The sequence below is a fragment of the Hyla sarda genome, chromosome 1 (genome assembly GCF_029499605.1).
Source record: "Hyla sarda isolate aHylSar1 chromosome 1, aHylSar1.hap1, whole genome shotgun sequence".
Lineage (NCBI taxonomy): Eukaryota > Metazoa > Chordata > Amphibia > Anura > Hylidae > Hyla > Hyla sarda.
Window position 1 is genome coordinate 538,487,875 of NC_079189.1, and position 19,159 is coordinate 538,507,033.

The 19,159-nt window shown below is 41.3% G+C and overlaps 1 protein-coding gene across 5 annotated transcripts in view; it reads right to left on the bottom strand.

The window, feature by feature from the left end:
* PDE4D (phosphodiesterase 4D) overlaps window positions 1-19,159 on the bottom strand; it is an 846,931-nt gene that overhangs the window by 516,053 nt on the left and 311,719 nt on the right. The window contains exon 1 of one of the 5 annotated variants that reach the window (XM_056540974.1): window positions 16,457-17,611. The exons of the other annotated variants lie outside the window; for them this stretch is intronic. Within the exon in view, the coding sequence (XP_056396949.1) occupies window positions 16,457-16,503 (47 nt within the window). The 5' untranslated portion in view covers window positions 16,504-17,611. Of the gene's footprint in view, window positions 1-16,456; window positions 17,612-19,159 lie in introns of those variants that run through there. 5 annotated transcript variants of the gene reach the window in all.

The following is a 19,159-nucleotide window of genomic DNA, read 5'->3' on the forward strand; positions in this document are numbered from 1 at the left end:
AGGAGCATTAAGGTGGATTACTAAATTCTGCCTCTTAATGCTTCATTTAGTGCTTTGTGATGCGCACGTTACGTAATGCACTGGAGGATATCTGTACCACCGCTGTCAAACAGGAGAATGGATGTGCGTTTCCTGCTCTTTTTAACCTACTATTTAATATTTTAATTTATTTATTTATTTTTTTATGTTTTTTTTTTTAATATGAATTTTGTATTACCTGTCTCCCTTTCTGCCGACCATCCTGAGCTATTTAGGTTATTGCATTTTTTAACATGCCCAATTATTTAGCTCTAAGGGAAGAAAAGATGTCTGTCAGCAGCAGCTTTATTTTATCTCACCTATTAGAACACATGCACGCTTCATAAATCCTATATGTATATATATATATATATATATATATATATATATATATATATATATATAGGGGAGTCTGGAGGACTAACTGCTGGTCATATACATGTTCAACTGACCGCTATAATGTGTACATCAGTGTTTCCCAACCAAAGTGCCTCCACCCGTTGCAAAATTACAACCCCATCATGCCCAGACAGCCTTCGGCTGTCTGGGCATATTGGGAGTTGTAGTTTTGCAACAGTTGGTGGTACACTGGTTGGGAAATAATGGTTTATGTGAGGATTTAAACTAGCCATATATTTTGAAAAAAATATTGGCCTAACCCACCAATTTCTGTTGGACTGTCTAACCGTCAAAAGTACATGGTGGCCTCCTGAGGCTATGTTCACGTGGTGAAAATTTCCGTGCGGACATGCTACATACAGCGGAACACCGGCAAAACATGCTGGCAACAGGAATGCTGTCTCACAGACGGCAATTAATTTCTTTGTGGAGTCAGCAAAAACATTGAACATCGATATTGAACATTGAACATTCAATATTTTTGCAGATGCCGGAATCAAGATTTCCACAGCAGATGTTGCTGCCGCGGAAATTCTGCCGTGTGTACAGAGCAGCAGAATCACATTGAAATCCTTGGGACTCTGCTGCTGCGGAATGTCTTTGCAGAAGATTCATGCGAAATTCTGCACTGACATTCTGCCGTATGAACATAGCCTGACTCTTTTCCGACATCTGCCCAAAGGATCAGGTGGTCGAATTTCAATATGCCTAGTCCTTTCATTCTGAAAGGAGGAGATTGAAAGCCGATACATTTCTTTCCGTTCAGACCACAAAACCTGCCTAGAATATGTCTGTTCAGGAACCATCTTCTTATACACCCTTCATCTAAAAAGAGTCACTAAAGATGAAATCGAAAGCACTCTGTATAATCAATACAAATGTAGCAACCAATAAATATCTACTGCAACGTTACCTTATCTTCCATATATCCACCTCTACGAGGCCGAGTCTATTAGACTGTCTTACTTAAATGACTGTTCAGAAACCATCTTCTTGTAGACCATTCAGAAAGGTTCATCTAGACAGAGTCCCTAAAGATAGAATCAAAGGCACCCTGTATAATCAATACAAAGTACCATACAATAAATATACCGCAACGTTACCTTATGTTCCATATATCCACCTCTACAAGGCCGAGTCTATTAGACTGTCTTACTAAAATGTCTCAAGTAACACAATGAGCCATAAATGAATTATAGTGTAAGGTATGCCAAAATCAGGCACCCCCTAAAAATAAACTAATACATATTTATTACATGTCCAGCTGCTATAATAGGAGTTAAATTCATTGCAATTCTACTAAATTACCAGTAGATGGCAGCAGAGTGTTTAAAGCTTGAATGACATAGTACTGCAAATAGCAGGGGGGAACTTAAATGATGAACCTTTAGTTCCTGGCCGGAAAGAATATGCTGTTACTATCCTGTCCACCAGACTGAACGGCTATGATTTGTCACTGCAGGAAAATTGTTCACTAAAAACACTTCTTGTTTAACCCAGCCCGCTCCCGTCCCACATTGGAATTATTGACCATACTTTCAGCATATGTGCCACAAAATTGGTGGCCCGTACAGGGAGCGGGTGTCCCGGATGTAAGGAGAGCGGTTACACAACATTTATAAGAGATTAGGATCTTAACCCTTGCAGCACAGCAAGTGAACGCAGATGGATCTAGAAAGGATGCAGGATGAAATCAGTGGACACCTGATCCACTTGTCAGTGGGTGATCTCACGGAAATTTGCCAATTCATCAAAACCCCCAAAGCCAGCATGGCAAAAGGAAAAAGCCGGCGCCATTTTATGCGGTTCATTTATGAGGTGATAGATGAACTGGTCGAAACTGAAAGTGAGAAGACAGTGGTACCCTTTCTGCAATCTACAAAAAATAAAATAATTAGTGAGCTAGAGAAGAGGAGGGACAATGCAGAAGTTCCAAGCTTCAGGAAGAAAGACCCCTAATTAGAACAGCAATTGGCCGATTTGAAACAACAGTATCACACTATGCAGGAGAAGTTCCAGGAAACGGCCAGAATAATTGAGGAACAGATTAAACAACTGAGTACCAAAAGTAAAGATTCGAGTAACAGTCAGCCAAAACCAGAGCCAGCTCCGCTTACTCAGAGACTACATCATGGTAGCTTGTCTGAGGTGACATTCAGAAAAGACTTCAAGATCACAGGTCAGACCAGATTGGAGAGAAAGAACAGACGGATAAGCTGTCCTACCCCAATCTGATGAACCAAATTGACCTGGGACTACAGAAAGGGTATCCTGAGAATGAGATTGTCAAAACAGTGGCCAAAGCTATTAGCCCTGGTCTAAGCCTCAGAGGTATGTTGGAGATTAAAAATGGATTGACTCTAGTGCAACTTAGACACATCTTAAAAAGTCACTACAAGGAGGAGAACACCTCCAAACTGTACCAGCAATTCCTAAGCATTTCCCAGAAGAGCAATGAAACTCCACAAAATTTCCTGTTCAGAGCGATTGAATTGAAAGATCAGAGCAGATGAACATTTCGGGACTGAAATTCGGGAATCAAATTTCAATTGAAGCGGTATTTAGACGACCCTTCCATTCCAGATGAGCCGCTAATATGGAGATGGAAAGGGAACAGTTGCAAAAGAAATCTCAGCACAGCAGTTCAACAAAAGGGAAAGAATGTCAGTCTAACACTTTAAAAAGTCCTCAAGAACCAAGCGTCCTGGCAACGACTGGCGTAACAACCCCTTGGTCCCCACCACAGGCAAGTAGCCCAACGATGCAAAAGCTGTCTAAGAGCAACTCTGAACTGGAAAAGTTGATACTAAAGATGCTAAAAGATGATCGAGATGAAGACACTTCTCCGAGAGTTGAGAACCCAATGAGACTGTGAATTCCGAGGGCCTAAGGTAACAGTGGGTACGAGCAATGGATGTTGTCAATCCTCTAAGAGGACAGGTCAGAAAAGTGCTTGTGATCACTGCTTCAACTGTGGACAATCTGGACATAGAGCAAGGTATTGCCAAACACCCAGACCAAATCAGTTAAACGGGAGAGGGTTGCTGTCAAGGAACAGAAAGTAACCTGTCCTAGGACCAACTCTGTGTCCCAAAGGGAAACTCTTGTCAACAGCAACTCAGCAAGTTCCAAAAATACTGTCAGTGCCACAGCTGGCAGGGTGGACACACACCCCTTTCAAGTAGTGCTCAACCGTTATAACCAAAGTTCGCTAACTCATGTGGACAATGAGGGAAAACAGCAAGTTGGGAAAAGGTGTCATGTGTACTGTGAAATAGATAATACTCCTGTCTAAGCCTTATTAGATGAGAGTTAGAGACAGCGGGTTCTGCCACATACAGTGCTCCGATCTTTTGAAGAATTGCTGGGGCCAGGAACCCTCATTGGGATGGCAGCCAGCACAACTGAAATTCCATTCTCCGGGAGGATTGAGGTAGTTTTTCAACTAACAGCGGGAAGTAACACCAAACAGCTAGTAGTGCCACTGGTGGTATCTGCAGATGAGAAAGTTGCAGAGAAAACAATCATTGGGTATAATGTCATAGAAGAATTCTTCAAGGAGACAGCTGTCAAGGAAAGGAGAACCATTACAGGGTTTGTGGACCTACTAGGAGCCGACTTGGGACTGCCAACCCCCAAAGCAGAGGTCCTGGTGAGTCAACTACAAGCCAGCCTGAGAGAAACTGGTGGTACTGCACTAAAGACTGGTACCAAGAGCCAAAGAATTCTGGCAAACACTGTGACGTATATCAGATGTAGGGCTCATGCCAAACCGACCTTGCAAGATCAAACGGTCTTGTTTACGCCTGATGAGGCTCATGATATGCCAGAAGGACTGTATATCAGGGAAACATAAGTGTCACTAAAAAGGGCACAGTTTTTCAAACTATCCATCCTGGTTTGGAACACCACCAAGCATGATGTGATATTACCAAGTCAGACCAGGATTGGGTGCATCGAACTCATCAAGATGACATATCCAGCTCTTGGGAAGCCAAAAGAATCAGTGAGTGTGTCTACTCACTCGGTGACTCATGGTATACATGAGAGCAGAGCCGGAGGGTCGAGTGGATAATGTAAATATGAGTCAGTTGCCAGCAAGCTACGCTCAACGAGAATACTGTGATCCACCGGTACCTATAGAACACCTACCGGAGGAAGACCAACGGCGTCTAAAGGGGCAAAGTTGACAACTGCATCTAAAGGGACATTTAAACCATCCCTGGTGGTCCAGTGGGGTGGATACCCCCCCCCCCCCCCCGCCGCACGATCGCCGGAGGGTTTACCCCACATCCTATGCCAGCTAATGCGCTGTGAATGATAAAGCCTGGCAGGGACCAGGCTTTATCGATCAAGCGCAGAGCACACAGATCAATGTGGTTCTATGAAACCACATTGATCTGTATGAGGAATCTAATGATTCCTCCTAAAAGTACCTTAAGGAGACAAAGTGTAAAAAAACAAACAGTTGAATAAAAAGTTCTAAAAAAAAAAACACCCATTAACCCCTTCCTTATTTCCCAAATTCCATAAAATAAATATGTAGCCATAATAAAAATAAACATATGTGGTATCGCCGCATGCGTAAATGTCCGAACTATAAAAATATATTAATTAAACCGCACGGCCAATGGCGTACGTGCCAAAAAATTCAAAAGTCCAAAATAGCGTAATTTTGGTAACTTTTTATATCACAAAAAATGAATAAAAAGCGATCAAAAAGTCCAATCAATACAGAAATAGTACCGCCAAAAACTTCAGATAACAGCGCAAAAGATGAGCTCCCCATATTGCTAAGTAAGCAGAAAAAAAAAAAAGTTATAGTGGTCAGAAAATGACAATTTAAAATGTATTCATTTTCGTGCATGTAGTTAAGATTTTTTCCAGAAGTAAGACAAAATCAAACCTATATAAGTAGGGTATCATTTTATTCGTATGGACCTATTAAAAGATTAAAGAAACGGTGTCATTTTTACCGAAAAATGTACTGTGTTGAAACGGAAGCCCCCAAAAGTTACAAAAATTTGTTTTTTCTTAAATTTTGTCGCACAATGATTTTTTGGGGGGTTTTGCCGTAGATTTTAGCATAAAAAGACTGATTTCATTACAAAGTAGAATTGGTGGCAGAAAAAAATTTTGGGTCCAAAAATGAAAGGGATATGATTTTAACCCCTTAAGGATGCAGGGTTTTACAGTTTTTGCCTTTTTGTTTTTTCCTCCTTACCTTTTAAAAATCATAACCCTTTCAATTTTCCACCTAAAAATCCATATAATGGCTTATTTTTTGCGTCACCAATTCTTCTTTGCAGTGACAGTCATTTTACCCAAAAATCCACGGCAAAACGGAAAAAAATTATTGTGCGACAAAATCGAAGAAAAAAAACGCCAATTTGTAACTTTTGGGGGCTTCCGTTTCTACAGAGTGCAAATTACAGTAAAAATGACACCTTATCATTATTCTGTAGGTCCATACGGTTAAAATGATACCCTACTTATATAGGTTTAATTTTGTCGTGCGTCGGTAAAAAATCATAACTACATGCAGGAAAATGTATACGTTTAAAAATGTCATCTTCTAACACCTATAACTTTTTTATTTTTCCCCGTACACGGCTGTATGAGGGCTAATTTTTTGCGCCGTGATCTGAAGTTTTTATTGCTACCATTTTTGTTTTGATTAGACTTTTTGATCACTTATTATTCATTTTTTAATAAAAAAATACACTTCTTTGGACTTTGGAATTTTTTTACGTATACGCCATTGACCGTGTAGTTTAATTAACAATATATTTTTATAGCTCGGACATTTACGCACGCGGCGATACCACATATGTTTATTTTTATTTAACTGTTTTATTTTCTTAATGGGAAAGGGGGGGGTTATTCAAACTTTAAATTATCTTTATTAACACTTTTTTAACTTTTTTTTACTTTTTTGCAATGCTATAGCTACCATAGGAGCCTATTACATTACATACACTGATCTTTTACACCGATCACTGGCACATATTAACATGCATGTGATCAATGTTATTCGCGCTTGACTGCTCCTGCCTGGATCTCAGGCACGGAGCAGTCATTCGCCGATCGGACATCGAGGCGGCAGGTAGGGTCCATCCCGGTGTCCTGTAAGCTGTTCAGGACGCCGCAATTTCACCGCGGCGGTCCCGAACAGCCTGACTGAGCAGCCGGGATAGTTTCACTTTCGCTTCAGACGTGGCAGTCAGCTTTGATTGCCGCATCTAAAGGGTTAATACAGAGCATCACCGCGATCGGTGATGTCCTGTATTAGACGCGGGTCCTGGCCGTTGATGGCCGCCAGGACCGGCACGATATGACGCGGGGTCACCGCGTGACCCCGAGGCATATCGTGGGAGCCGGCGCAGGACATAAATATACATCCTTTGTCGTTAAGGGGTGAAAAAGGTAAGGAGGAAAAAACGAAAGTGGAAAACACTCGATCCTTAAGGGGTTAAATGATGAACCTTTAGTTCCTGGTCGGACAGAATATGCTATAACTATCCTTTCCACTAGTCTGAAAGGCTATGATTGTCAATGCAGATAAGAGAACACACATGAAGGGAAATAAACAGGGTAAAACAATTGAATGCACATCTCTGCAATCAGCTAAGGCTTCCGGTGATGCAGTGTGAGTAGATAAATCCTGCACAGATGTTAGTAAACGGATGTGCCACATGGTGCTAGAGTATAGTGAATGCGGCTGTTGTGGGAGTTGATGGTAATATATGATTATACTGCACCTGATAATGGATTATCTTTATAAGAATGTTATAGCTAAATATATGAATGTTAATATTAAATAGATGTGTATAGAAATGTGCCGGACAGAATATGCTGTTACTATCCTGTCCACCAGACTGAGCGGCTATGATTTGTCATTGCAGGAAAATTGTCCAATAGATAAACTTCTGGTTTCACCCAGCCCGCTCCCTTCGCACATTGGAATTATTGACCATACTTTCAGCATATGTGCAACAGTAGCGTAACATCCCATCTCTGAGGTTATACTTAGGAAATCTTAATATGAAGTCTATGGTAGAAAAAGAAAAAAAAAAACAGATATACAATCCAAGATGAAGCAGGTCACTGTTCCTGGAGCAATGCATTGAAGTTTAGGATGTCATTATCTTGTCATTTAATTAGTTTCTGTAAAGACAAAAGCAGCAGAGCTGAAATGTCTGTTCCTTATGGACCCAGCTGGATGTGCTGTGTGTTATACATCATCTTGTCCTCCATGTGATGAACTTCATTGACTGCCAACATTTCACAAAACCCTATTACTCATCGCCCCTATTGAAAAACACTCAATGAATAAATAGCATTACATTGGATTTTGTGCCCACTAGTTAATCAATAATTTGCTAAGTGCCAGAGGACCTGGTACACAATAGTGCTGAACAATGGTCAAGACCTTTCACTTGTAATTCACCCTCCCCTAGTTGTTTGTTGTACATTACCCAGCTATAACATTGGGTTTTAAAATACTTCTCAACTGCTGGGTCTTGGCACAAGTCTGGGCATTTTCTGGTATGATTTCCAGTGCAGGACAAAGTAATGTAGAGTTTATTTTCAAGCCAGTTAGACCACTCCAGGAGCTAATGTGTCATTTTATTTAATGGTCAAGAAAAATGAGCCTATATGGACAATAGAAATGATATAACATTGACCTCATATCACATGACTCCACTCAATGAGGTCATGTTTATTGTTATTACCTCAATATGCGGTGGGGGCGTGGCGGGGGGCGGTACATAATTGGATTATCGGCAAGGTAATTGCCGATAACGTCAAAAATCGTGAATATCGTCCAAACCGATAATCGGTCGATCCCTAGTACATACTCATAGGATTTTAATGTTTCCTACATAGTAAGAAGACAGAGAGGGCATGGTTCCTCTATTTTACACCTCAGTCCACTCCAATCTTGGTGGTATGGCATATCAAACAATATGCCATAACTACACGAATAACATTGGCTCAACCAAAAAAGACCCAAAACAGTGGCACCGAAACCTACAACCCTCACAACCACGAGATGGAGATACTCACTTCTGGCAGGAAACCACCTGGGTCAACACAAGCACTCCCTGCAATCAAACTACATCAGACAACTATTGCCCTCCACGAACGTGACCATCCGCTGTAACGGCAAGTTTCGATCAGCTGACCTGCAATCAGCTGACCGCTGAGATCGGAAGCTCGCTAGCGTGCAGCCGCGAGCAACAACACAGACGCAGGCAGGCACGCGGCTACTTGTGATTATCATCTGCCGCTAGCTAGAGCTCCGGAGTAGGACTGCAGCCCCGGCGTGGAGTGGCGAGTGGCACTTGGTGCCGACCAGTTCTTTTTTCAGCCTTGATATGGCAATTATCGACAAGTGAAATTGTGGACATTACAGTATTTAACAGCTACTGTGGAGACTGCTTGCTAACATTACAGCATTGATTAGCCACTGCGGAGACTGCTTGTTTATTGGCATTGTATCTTGTGATACCTACAGGATTGTCCACCTAATCACTTATATAGGTGAAATTCATCTAGGTGGATATCTTTATCTTCACCTTATATCACTAGGTGAACGGTTCTATTTCTACTTCTTGTTACAGGTGAACTTTGTTACAGGTGGACGTCATTTTTGTTACAGGTGGACATCTTTTCCCGATTTATGCAATACTACTGATGTTCACTGGGATTCCATTGTCATTGGAAGTTCTTTTATATTACCCTATTTTTAGATTGGCCATTTTTTATTACTGCAAGGGCCCTGCGGACTGTTTGTATATTGTAATTTGTATATGGTATTGTCTTGTGTAGATAGGTGATTATTAAACACAACTTTTTCACCACTATTCAGGCTGGTATCAATTCCATCATACACCTCTTGTAGGCTATACACTGAGGACTGTGATTATTTATTATTTGATTATTTCTTCTTTTCCCTCTTTACTGGGTGAGAGGGCCACAGTTAAAGGGGTACTCCGCCCCTAGACATCTTATCCCCTATCCAAAGGATAGGGGATAAGATGTCAGATCGCCGCGGTCCCACTGCTGGGGAGGCCTGGGATCCCTGCTGCGGCACCCCGCTATCATTACAGCACAGAGCGAGTTCGCTCTGCACGTAATGACGCGCAATACAGGGGCGTCAACAAAAACTTTTTATATAATGTAGATAATACCATTATATGTATATTTGTAATATACATTGGTTAAATTTTTTTTATTTTTTTTGTCCCTGCAGCTTTTGCCTGTGTCTCTCTATGAGGAGTCCAAATACAGGAAGTGAGGGGGGACAAGCAGGGCTCTGTACAGTAAGAAACAGCAGTACAGTGTGCACTGAGGCTCTATAACATACTCCTGGCTCATACATCAGGATGATTGACAAGCCAGGAGTCTGCACAGGGCCCAGCTTGTCCTGCCCACACTTCCTGTATTTGGACTCATCATAGAGACACACAGGCAATGCCTGCAGGGACAGCATTTTTCTTTTTTAACCAATGTATATTACAAGTATACATATAATTGTATTATCTACATTATATAAAAAGTTTTTGTTGACGACATGTACACTGTAATCTTCAAAACTTGAAGGGGACTCAGAGAATGATCTTTAATCCAAGGACCCTGATCACCATTACAAAAAAGGAATGAATTGCAAATGCCTTAGGCCTACCTCACAACAGCCAATACTACAAGCTCACTATATAAATCATAGTTTCCAGCTTACTGAGAAGGCCATAATTTATGTTTGACATAAAGACAGAATGGTCAGGAAACTTCCAACTCTGCTTTACTGACAAAAAAGGAAAATATCTGTGTAAAGCGTGCGGCTGACAGTAACTGGTTGTAGAAAGTTGTTAATTTTAACTGCATGTCAGACCCGGGACTGACATAATTCAGAGAGTGCTGGAAATGGATGTGACAATAAGAACTAATCAAATATTTCCTGCTCGCTCAGCAGAAAAGTCAGGAGTCAGACAATAAAACAAGGCTTAAATTACCCAAGATACATGGCAGGGCATGGATGCCTGTACACCATCTAATTCTCTTCTCTTCTATGCCTCTGTCAATATTTTTCTTTCTTACATTTATCTATCTATTCACTTGTTACACTGTAGATGACCACATGGGTTATCTATATAATGTTTCTATCTATCTATCGCATATCTATGCTTTTAGCATTCTATTCTAATGTCTATTTATTTATCTAATATATACACATATATATATTTATTTCAAATATATATCTCATTCTTTGTCTATACTGTATATCTACAGTAAATATCTGTCAATCTATCTCAAATATACATCTACCTATCTATTTTGTATCTGTCCATCATTTACATATACATTCATTTCAATCTCTATGAAATCTTTCTCTCATATCTCCTATATACTGTACCTATCTCATATCTATCTATGAATCTCCTATCTATCTATATCTATCCATCTATCTATATCTATCTATCTATCTATGCATCCATCCGTCCATCTATCTATCTAGTATTAAAAAACGAAGTTCTGCAGCACACCAATGTGAAAAATCAGGTGTTATTCACCCATGTTCCAGATAAAATGTTTCTACGACTTCACACAGTCTTTCTTGTAGTTCAGAACTTCTTTTTTACTACTTGGCTATACACAGCAAACTCTTCCTGCACACAGAAATCCTGCAAAAGCTGAAGTATTTATTGTATTCATTCCCTGCCTGCTCCTCTGCCTATGGCATTGTAATGCACACAACAGCATGCTGTAACAGTTCTTCCCTCAATGCCCAAAAAGATATATATCTATATATACACAGTATCTGACATAAGCGAGTGTATCTCTCACATTTTTGTAAATATTTTATTTTATCTGTTTGGATAAGATATATATGAAAGGGAGATAGGAATGTAAGATGTAAGGTCTGGTCAGAGTTGGCAACATCACCTAAGGGGTGGGGATTAAGATCAAAGGCAAGAGGATTATGCACTGTCTGTGAAGCTGCTGAGACAACACCATATTGAAAATGATGGAACTAAACAACTTCCTGTCAGGGATAAATGAAGCAAAAACAAGTTGAAGATCGCACAATTTGTGATAACACTGCTGGGTCTGATAGGCTGTAGATTGCACCTGGTTGTGAAACATTTGAAAATTGCCGGTCCCAATTCCATATGTGTCTATACTCAAAGTAGGGCTTTTTTTTAGTATAAGAAATCTAAGAATGTCATTTCATGACTAATATAACACATGAATATGCCACATAATGTAGGTACAATCTGATACAGTATTCCAACCAGCTGTTGAGATACAATGTGAATTTTTCCAATATCATAGCATGATGTCCTTACCGATCCTCATGACATGCATCCACTTTTAAAGATTAACCCAATCTGAAAGAACTTAAGTATCTATAGAAGTGTAAAATGGACGTGTTCTTTTTACAAATTAACTGGCCATGAGTTTGCTTAAATTACTCAAGAATACAAAGTACAGAGTTATTACAACCAAAGACCTTATCTGTAATAGGGCCAGACCAACTATTATTGATGTAAAGTCCTCAAGATAAACTTTATGGAGTATTGACACAGATCTTAGACCCGAGTGAGGTAAGACGTTGCTTTAAACACAGTACATGTGAAAGAAATCCTGACGCTTCCTTATTTTACTTTAGAATAAACATTGTGTACTAGATTGTAAGGTGAATATCTAGATAGTCTCATATTCCTTATGGATCTTTGTCACTCAGGATAGGGGCCTATAGGTTCTGATAGGGCACCTGTATTGCTTACTGACCCTACAGCATCCCTAATATTGATGTTGATGCACCCTAGCCCCACATCTCCTTTTTATTATTCCTGGGTTCATTCCAAGCACCTTGTGTCCTGATGTGGAACAAGACAACCCCCCTACCAATTGCTTAGTAGAACGAAGGGATCATGGTGGTCTAGCAAATGGCTCTCTCATAGATGAAGGCCTGTGTTATCCAAAAAGTGTGCATCCAGCTGTTGCAAAACTACAACTCCCAGCATGCCCGGACAGCCTTTGGCATACACAGAGTTTGCGGTAACACAGCTTTCCTCTCATGGCTTGTGGGTGACATGTTGTAGTCAATCACTATGACTCCACTAAGGGCAACAAGACCTTGCAGGAAAAACTGCCTAAATGGTGAGGAATGTGCAGATTATTGCAAAAACATGAAAAAAAAAATTCTATAGAAGGAACCTGATATTACTTTTATGCAGCCTAAATCCTTATGTAGCCTAAATGGTTGATAGATCTCTTCATATACTCAAAACAGAGAGAGCTCTATTAATTGAGGCTGGTAGGGCAGGGAGAAGCCTCCAGGGACCACTCTGATGACTTGTTGTTCAGGCAGCATGAAAGAGATGACAGGTTCACTATGAAGGGTTAACACAACCCCTTTTCATATTTCCTATCAGGTTGTGGACATCAATAAGGAAGGGGTCCAACAATTTTGAAGTACTCCTATTACTCAGTTTAGGGATACCCCCTTTTCCCTCTCATTCCCTGTCACTGTTGGTGTTCTTGTTTAAATCTGACTCCAGATTGGCCTTTTATAGTCTAAGGATGTACAAGACCGTTCTTTTACTTGCCTGGCAATACCACATCTCTCCTGCACCTGTGTCTACAAGAATATGTATGTCTGAAGTGATCAGCTGATCACTGGGTCAACTTTGCTTCAAAAACGGTATATCAAATAAGAAATCCACATTAAAGGGGTATTCCGAGCAAAAACATCTTATCCCCTATCGAAAGGATAGGGGATAAGATGTCTGATCGCGGGGGACCCACCGCTGGGATTCCCCCCCCCCCCCCCCCCACGATCTCCCTGCAGCAGGCCGCATTCAATGCATAGTTGCGTCTGAAGTTTCGGAAACCTCCGGGCTTATCGAGACGGGGATGTGACATCACGCCATGCCAAATCCATTCATGTCTATGGGAGGGGGCGTTGCGGCCGTTACGCCACGTCACGTCCCTAACTCGGAAGCCCGGAGGTCTTCGAAACTTCAGACGCAGCTACGCATAGAATGCGGGCTGCTGCAGGGACATCGCTGGGGGTCCCAGCGGGGGGCCCCCCACGATCAGACATCTTATGCCCTATCCTCTGGATAGGGCATAAGATGTTTTTGCACGGAATACCCCTTTAATGTTCATATTTTATCTCTTAGGTTCCCATTTTTTTGTAGCCATGACGAAGGGGATACCTGACCCATCAGGTTTGTAAAAAGAAGTTGTCTCAGTGGAAACAATTTTGCCTTGCAATGCTGGTGCACCAACCATCTGGCCTAGGGTAACATCTACTTAAAGGGGTGCTCTGATGAAAAACTTTTTTTTTTTTTTTTTAAATCAACTGGTGCCAGAAAGTTAAACAGATTTTTAAATTACTTCTATTAAAAAAATCTTAATCCTTCCAGTACTTATTAGCTGCTGAATACTACAGAGGAAATTCTTTTATTTTTTTGGAACACAGTGCTCTCTGCTGACATCTCTGTCCATTTTAGGAACTGACCAGAGCAGCATATGATTGCTATGGGGATTTTCTCTTACTCTGGGCAGTTTTTAAAATGGACAGAGATGTCAGCAGAGAGCACTGTGCTCGTTATTCAGCAGAGAGCTCTGTGTTCCAAAATGAAAATAATTTCCTCTGTAGTATTCAGCAGCTAATAAGTACTGGAAGTACAACACAAAGAGAGAAACACAGCCACACATCCAATAAGTACTGGAAGGATTATGATGTTTTAATAGAAGTAATTTACAAATCTGCTTAAAGGGGTATTCCAGGCCAAAACTTTTTTTTTACATATCAACTGGCTCCGGAAAGATAAACAGATTTGTAAATTACTTCTATTAAAAAATCTTAATCCTTCCAATAGTTATTAGCTTATTAAGTTGAGTTGTTGTTTTCTGTCTAACTGCTCTCTGATGACTCACGTCCCGGGAGCTGTGCAGTTCCTATGGGGATATTCTCCCATCATGCACAGCTCCCGGGACGTGACATCATCATTGAGCAGTTAGACAGAAAACTTCAGAAGCTAATAACTTTTGGAAGGATTAAGATTTTTTTAATAGAAGTAATTTACAAATCTGTAAATTACTGGAGCCAGTTGATATATATAAAAAAAAGGTTTTGCCTGGAATACCCCTTTAACTTTCTGGCACCAGTTAATTTAAATAAAAAAAAAGTTTTCCACCGGAGTACCCCTTTAAAGTTTGTGTCCCTCCTACCTTGTGTAGGTTTGCTCCCTCTGATTTTGGAATTTAGTTTATTAGTGATGCCAGTCTCTGTACGGTGCTGCAGAATATGTAGGTGCTCTAAAAATAAATGGAATATTTACAACAACATAAATATGGTATTGTATTTTTTGTCTTTAAACCTACAATAGCATAGCCTTTTATAATGAGATTATTTTACATCACAGCACCCTTTTCATACTGTAAATATATTTGAGAATGACTGTAAAAAGGCACGGCATGAACCTCCTGAATAACAATAACACCTAGATTTTCTGTGCCGGCAGAAAGATTTTGAAATGGGAATGTATTACAAAGGTAACAACTAGAGATGAGCGAACTTACAGTAAATTCGATTCGTCACAAACTTCTCGGCTCGGCAGTTGATGATTTTTCCTGCATAAATTAGTTCAGCTTTCAGGTGCTCCGGTGGACTGGAAAAGGTGGATACAGTCCTAGGAAAGAGTCTCCAGCCCACCGGAGCACCGGAAAGCTGAACTCATTTATGCAGGAAAAGTCATCAACTGCCGAGCCGAGAAGTTCGTGACGAATCGAATTTACTGTAAGTTCGCTCATCTCTAGTAACAACATTACCCTATTTCGGATCAGTCTTTGCAGGACTAGCCTGCCTTATCAGATTACCGTATTTTTCGCCGTATAAGACGCACTTTTTCTTCTTTTCTTGGGGGGGGGGGGGAAATGTTGGTGCGTCTTATACGGCAAATACTTGTCCTATCGCGGCGGTCCCTGCAGCCATCAACGGCCGGGACCCGCGGCTAATATAGGACATCACCGATCGCAGTGATGCCCTGTATTAACCCTTCAGATGCGGCGATCCAAGCTGACCGCCGCGTCTGAAGCAAAAATAACACTAAACCCGCTGTTCAGTCGCGCTGTTCGGGACCGCCGCGGTGAAATCGCGGCGTCCCGAACAGCTCACAGGACAACGGGAGGGACCTTATCTGCTTCCTCGGTGTCTGCTCCGTGCCGGGATCCCCTGCATGGCCGGCTCTCTCCTTCGTCGTCATCACGTCGTCACGCACGCCGTCCCGTCATCCAATAGGAGCGACGTGCGTAGCGACGTCATGGTGGCGACGGAGAGCGAGGATACCAGGAAGCGGAGACGTTTCGGAGTGACGGGGACACGGCGACAGCGATGGAGGGCGACATCCAGGGCAGTGGGTCCGGAGCGGCGGGGACACGTGAGTACTACTTCCTATACCAGTGGTCTTCAACCTGCGGACCTCCAGATGTTGCAAAACTACAACTCCCAGCATGCCCGGACAGCCAACGGCTGTCCGGGCATGCTGGGAGTTGTAGTTTTGCAACATCTGAAGGTCCGCAGGTTGAAGATCACTGTCCTATATTTTACATTGTATTTGGTTCAGAATCTTTATTTTCTAGATTTTTATCCTATAAAATTAGGTGCGTCTTATATGACGAAAAATACGATAGTTTCTGCAAATAACATTGCAGAGAAGCAGAAGCAACGCGAGTCATGGTAAAACAAGCGGATGCTTTCACATGCCAGATTCTTTTCACTAACAATTGTTTTATTTTTTTTTTTTATTTTTTTTTTTTTTTTTATTTCAACCCAAACTGCTGATTTTTTTATCTCAAGTTTTATGTTTCTTCACCAACCGATTATTTTCATTTCCCGTTAGGTAGAACAATACACTAAGGGGTTTTCATTCACTCACACCGTTGCCATTCCATTCCATTTCCCCACACACATTTTTTTCTCTTACGTGACCAGCTGAAGGTTAGAACAACTGCTTACCATATCCAAGAATGTCTCCGAAAAGGAAAATTATTGACGTGCATCATTTTCGCAGGGCCTGCGCTACATTAACTTCCCAGCTGTTCTTTTCCTTTCACAATGTCAATGGATTTAATCCAAAATCTAACAGCAACGCTGTTGGAGTCATAGGTTATTGCCAGGAATATATTCCATGAACACATCAATGTCCAGGAGATGAAGAACAAATTATCACAGTGATTCACGGGCATCGGTCCATCCATTTATGCCAGTTCGACACGCCAAAAAATTCCCCAAAAAAGACGCAAAAAAAAAACAAAAAAGAAAAACCCCAAAAAGTTAGCTGGAGCCCAGGCATTAATGCCTTGTGCGGTGATGAATAAACCTGTATTGCAGAAGATAGTTAGTCACATTCGTGATCTGGGCTGAGCAAGCCTCCCAGGAGTTATCGGAAATATCTCCAACTTGAAACGGCTTTGCCATATTGCCAAGGGAAATTTCCTTCCTGCTCTCTGTAGGATCCAAGCGTATAGACGTCCATGTAAAATATGGATTATTTTTCCTTGGAAAGGTGCAAGGAGGAGGACATGCTATCTTGCCTCTCCTTAAAGATCCGGGTTCCTATGTCTTTCCTGTTGCTGTCATGTGCCCATTCCTATATGACGCCGGACCTCATAAAAGGGTGGTTACTCCCCTGCAATAAAATGACTAAACTATTGATCTTCTTTGATGCTTGCGATCATTTGCATATCTCAGAGCCATATTAACGCCTTCTGATAAAACTGCAAGGTGGAGAATAGGATCATAGGTGCCAGTCACACGCCAATGTTAAATGCCATTCCTGATTTCTGCTGGTAGGAGTCATCACACGTCCGACTCTGCTATGTTCTCCTTGCAGGGTGAGTAACTTCTTTCTAGTTGGCAGGTTAGAAGTGATCGCTTCGTATCCAGCTTCACCTTGCTAGTTGCAGCGTCGGCTTCCTTGCTTGCAGCTCAGGACACTTGCACACTCTATGGCACTGTACTCTTGCTCTGCAGCAGAATGGGCTTCAGCCTGCAGTGAGCTGTCTGACAGAGGATGAGCTAGCATGGAGGGGCTCCTCTAGGTGGGTTCTCTGCACTCAGCGTATCCCAATGCCCACTACAGGGACAGGCTGAAGAATGTGCATGAAATCGTACCTCCTGCACAAGCAGTGTATGGAAATAACTCAGTAGGAAAATAGGAAGCAATTTGTGTGTGTACTGAAGAGCTACCATCATCCATGGCACCATATAGGCAATTTTAGTCGGAACTTTTTATTTTTTTTCCAATTTTTTCCTTCCTCCGGAAATATTCACAATTGATTCTGATTTTTTCAGCATCGCCAGAGGTCAAAAACTTTACTACAGAAAAAAGGGTTCTATTTATATGGAATGACATCGTTTTTGCCTATGATTTTAGGGAAAAACAGTGGTCACTGACTTAAAGGGGTACTCCGGTGGAAATTATTATTATTTTTTTTTTTTTAAATCATCTGGTGCCAGAAAGTTAAACAGATTTGTAAATTACTTCTATTAAAAAATCTTAATCCTTCCAGTACTTATTAGCTGCTGAACACTACAGAGGAAATGATTTTCTTTTTGGAACACAGTTTTCTCTATTGACATCACGAGCACAGTGCTCTCTGCTGACATCTCTGTCCATTTTAGGAACTGACCAGAGCAGCATATGTTTGCTATGGGGTTTTTCTCCTGGGGATGTCAGCAGAGAGCACTGTGCTCGTGATGTCAGCAGAGAGCTCTGTGTTGCAAAAAAAAAAAAAAAAAAGAATTTCCTCTGTAGTATTCAGCAGCTAATAAGTACTGGAAGGATTAAGATTTTTTAATAGAAGTCATTTACAAATCTGTTTAACTTTCTGGCACCAGTTTAAAAAAAAAAAGTTTTCCACCGGAGTACCCCTTTAAAGGGGTATTCCACTGCCCCAGCATTCAGGACATTTTGTGCGGGGGTTGTGACATCATAGCCACGTCCCTTGTGACGTCCTGCCACGCCCTCTTAATGCAAGTCTATGGGAGGGGGCGTGGCCCCCTCCCATAGACTTGCATTGAGGGGGCGTGGCGTGATGTCACAAGGACATCTATCCTGATGGTCATTATTAGAGATGAGCTATTTGATTCAGTACAAATCACATGTGATCTGAATTCCATACCAAAAAAAAATAAAAATTTGATTTGTTAGAATCTGAACTTTTTGTGATTTATTTCATATTCATTTCATAAGTAAGTGACAATGCTGTATGCATAGCAATTCCCACTCACTGCACTCGGCCTGGCTGTTCAGTGTACTGTACATGAGCAGGGGCTTCTGTCTTTGAAAGGAGTCCCTGCTCCTGTACCTGCTTTGCGTGGGCAACCAGGGTGTTTTCCAATCTAAATAAGCATCTGAATACAAAACAAATCTTATCTGTCAGATTCTCCAAACCCTAAAACAGATCTCAGGAGATTCACTCATCAAAGGGGTTGTCCTGGATTAGAAGAAAAGTCTGCCTTTTCCCCCAAAAACAGTGCAACTATTTCATGACAGGCACCAGGTATTTCAGCTCTGACTCACTGACCTGAATGAAGACCGGCTGCAATACCAAACATGACCAATGGCAGGCGCAGCACTGTTTCTGGAACAAAAGTAAAGCCCTTTTTCTAATATTGGACAACCCGTTGAGTGTTAACAAAGTATCTCCAATTAAT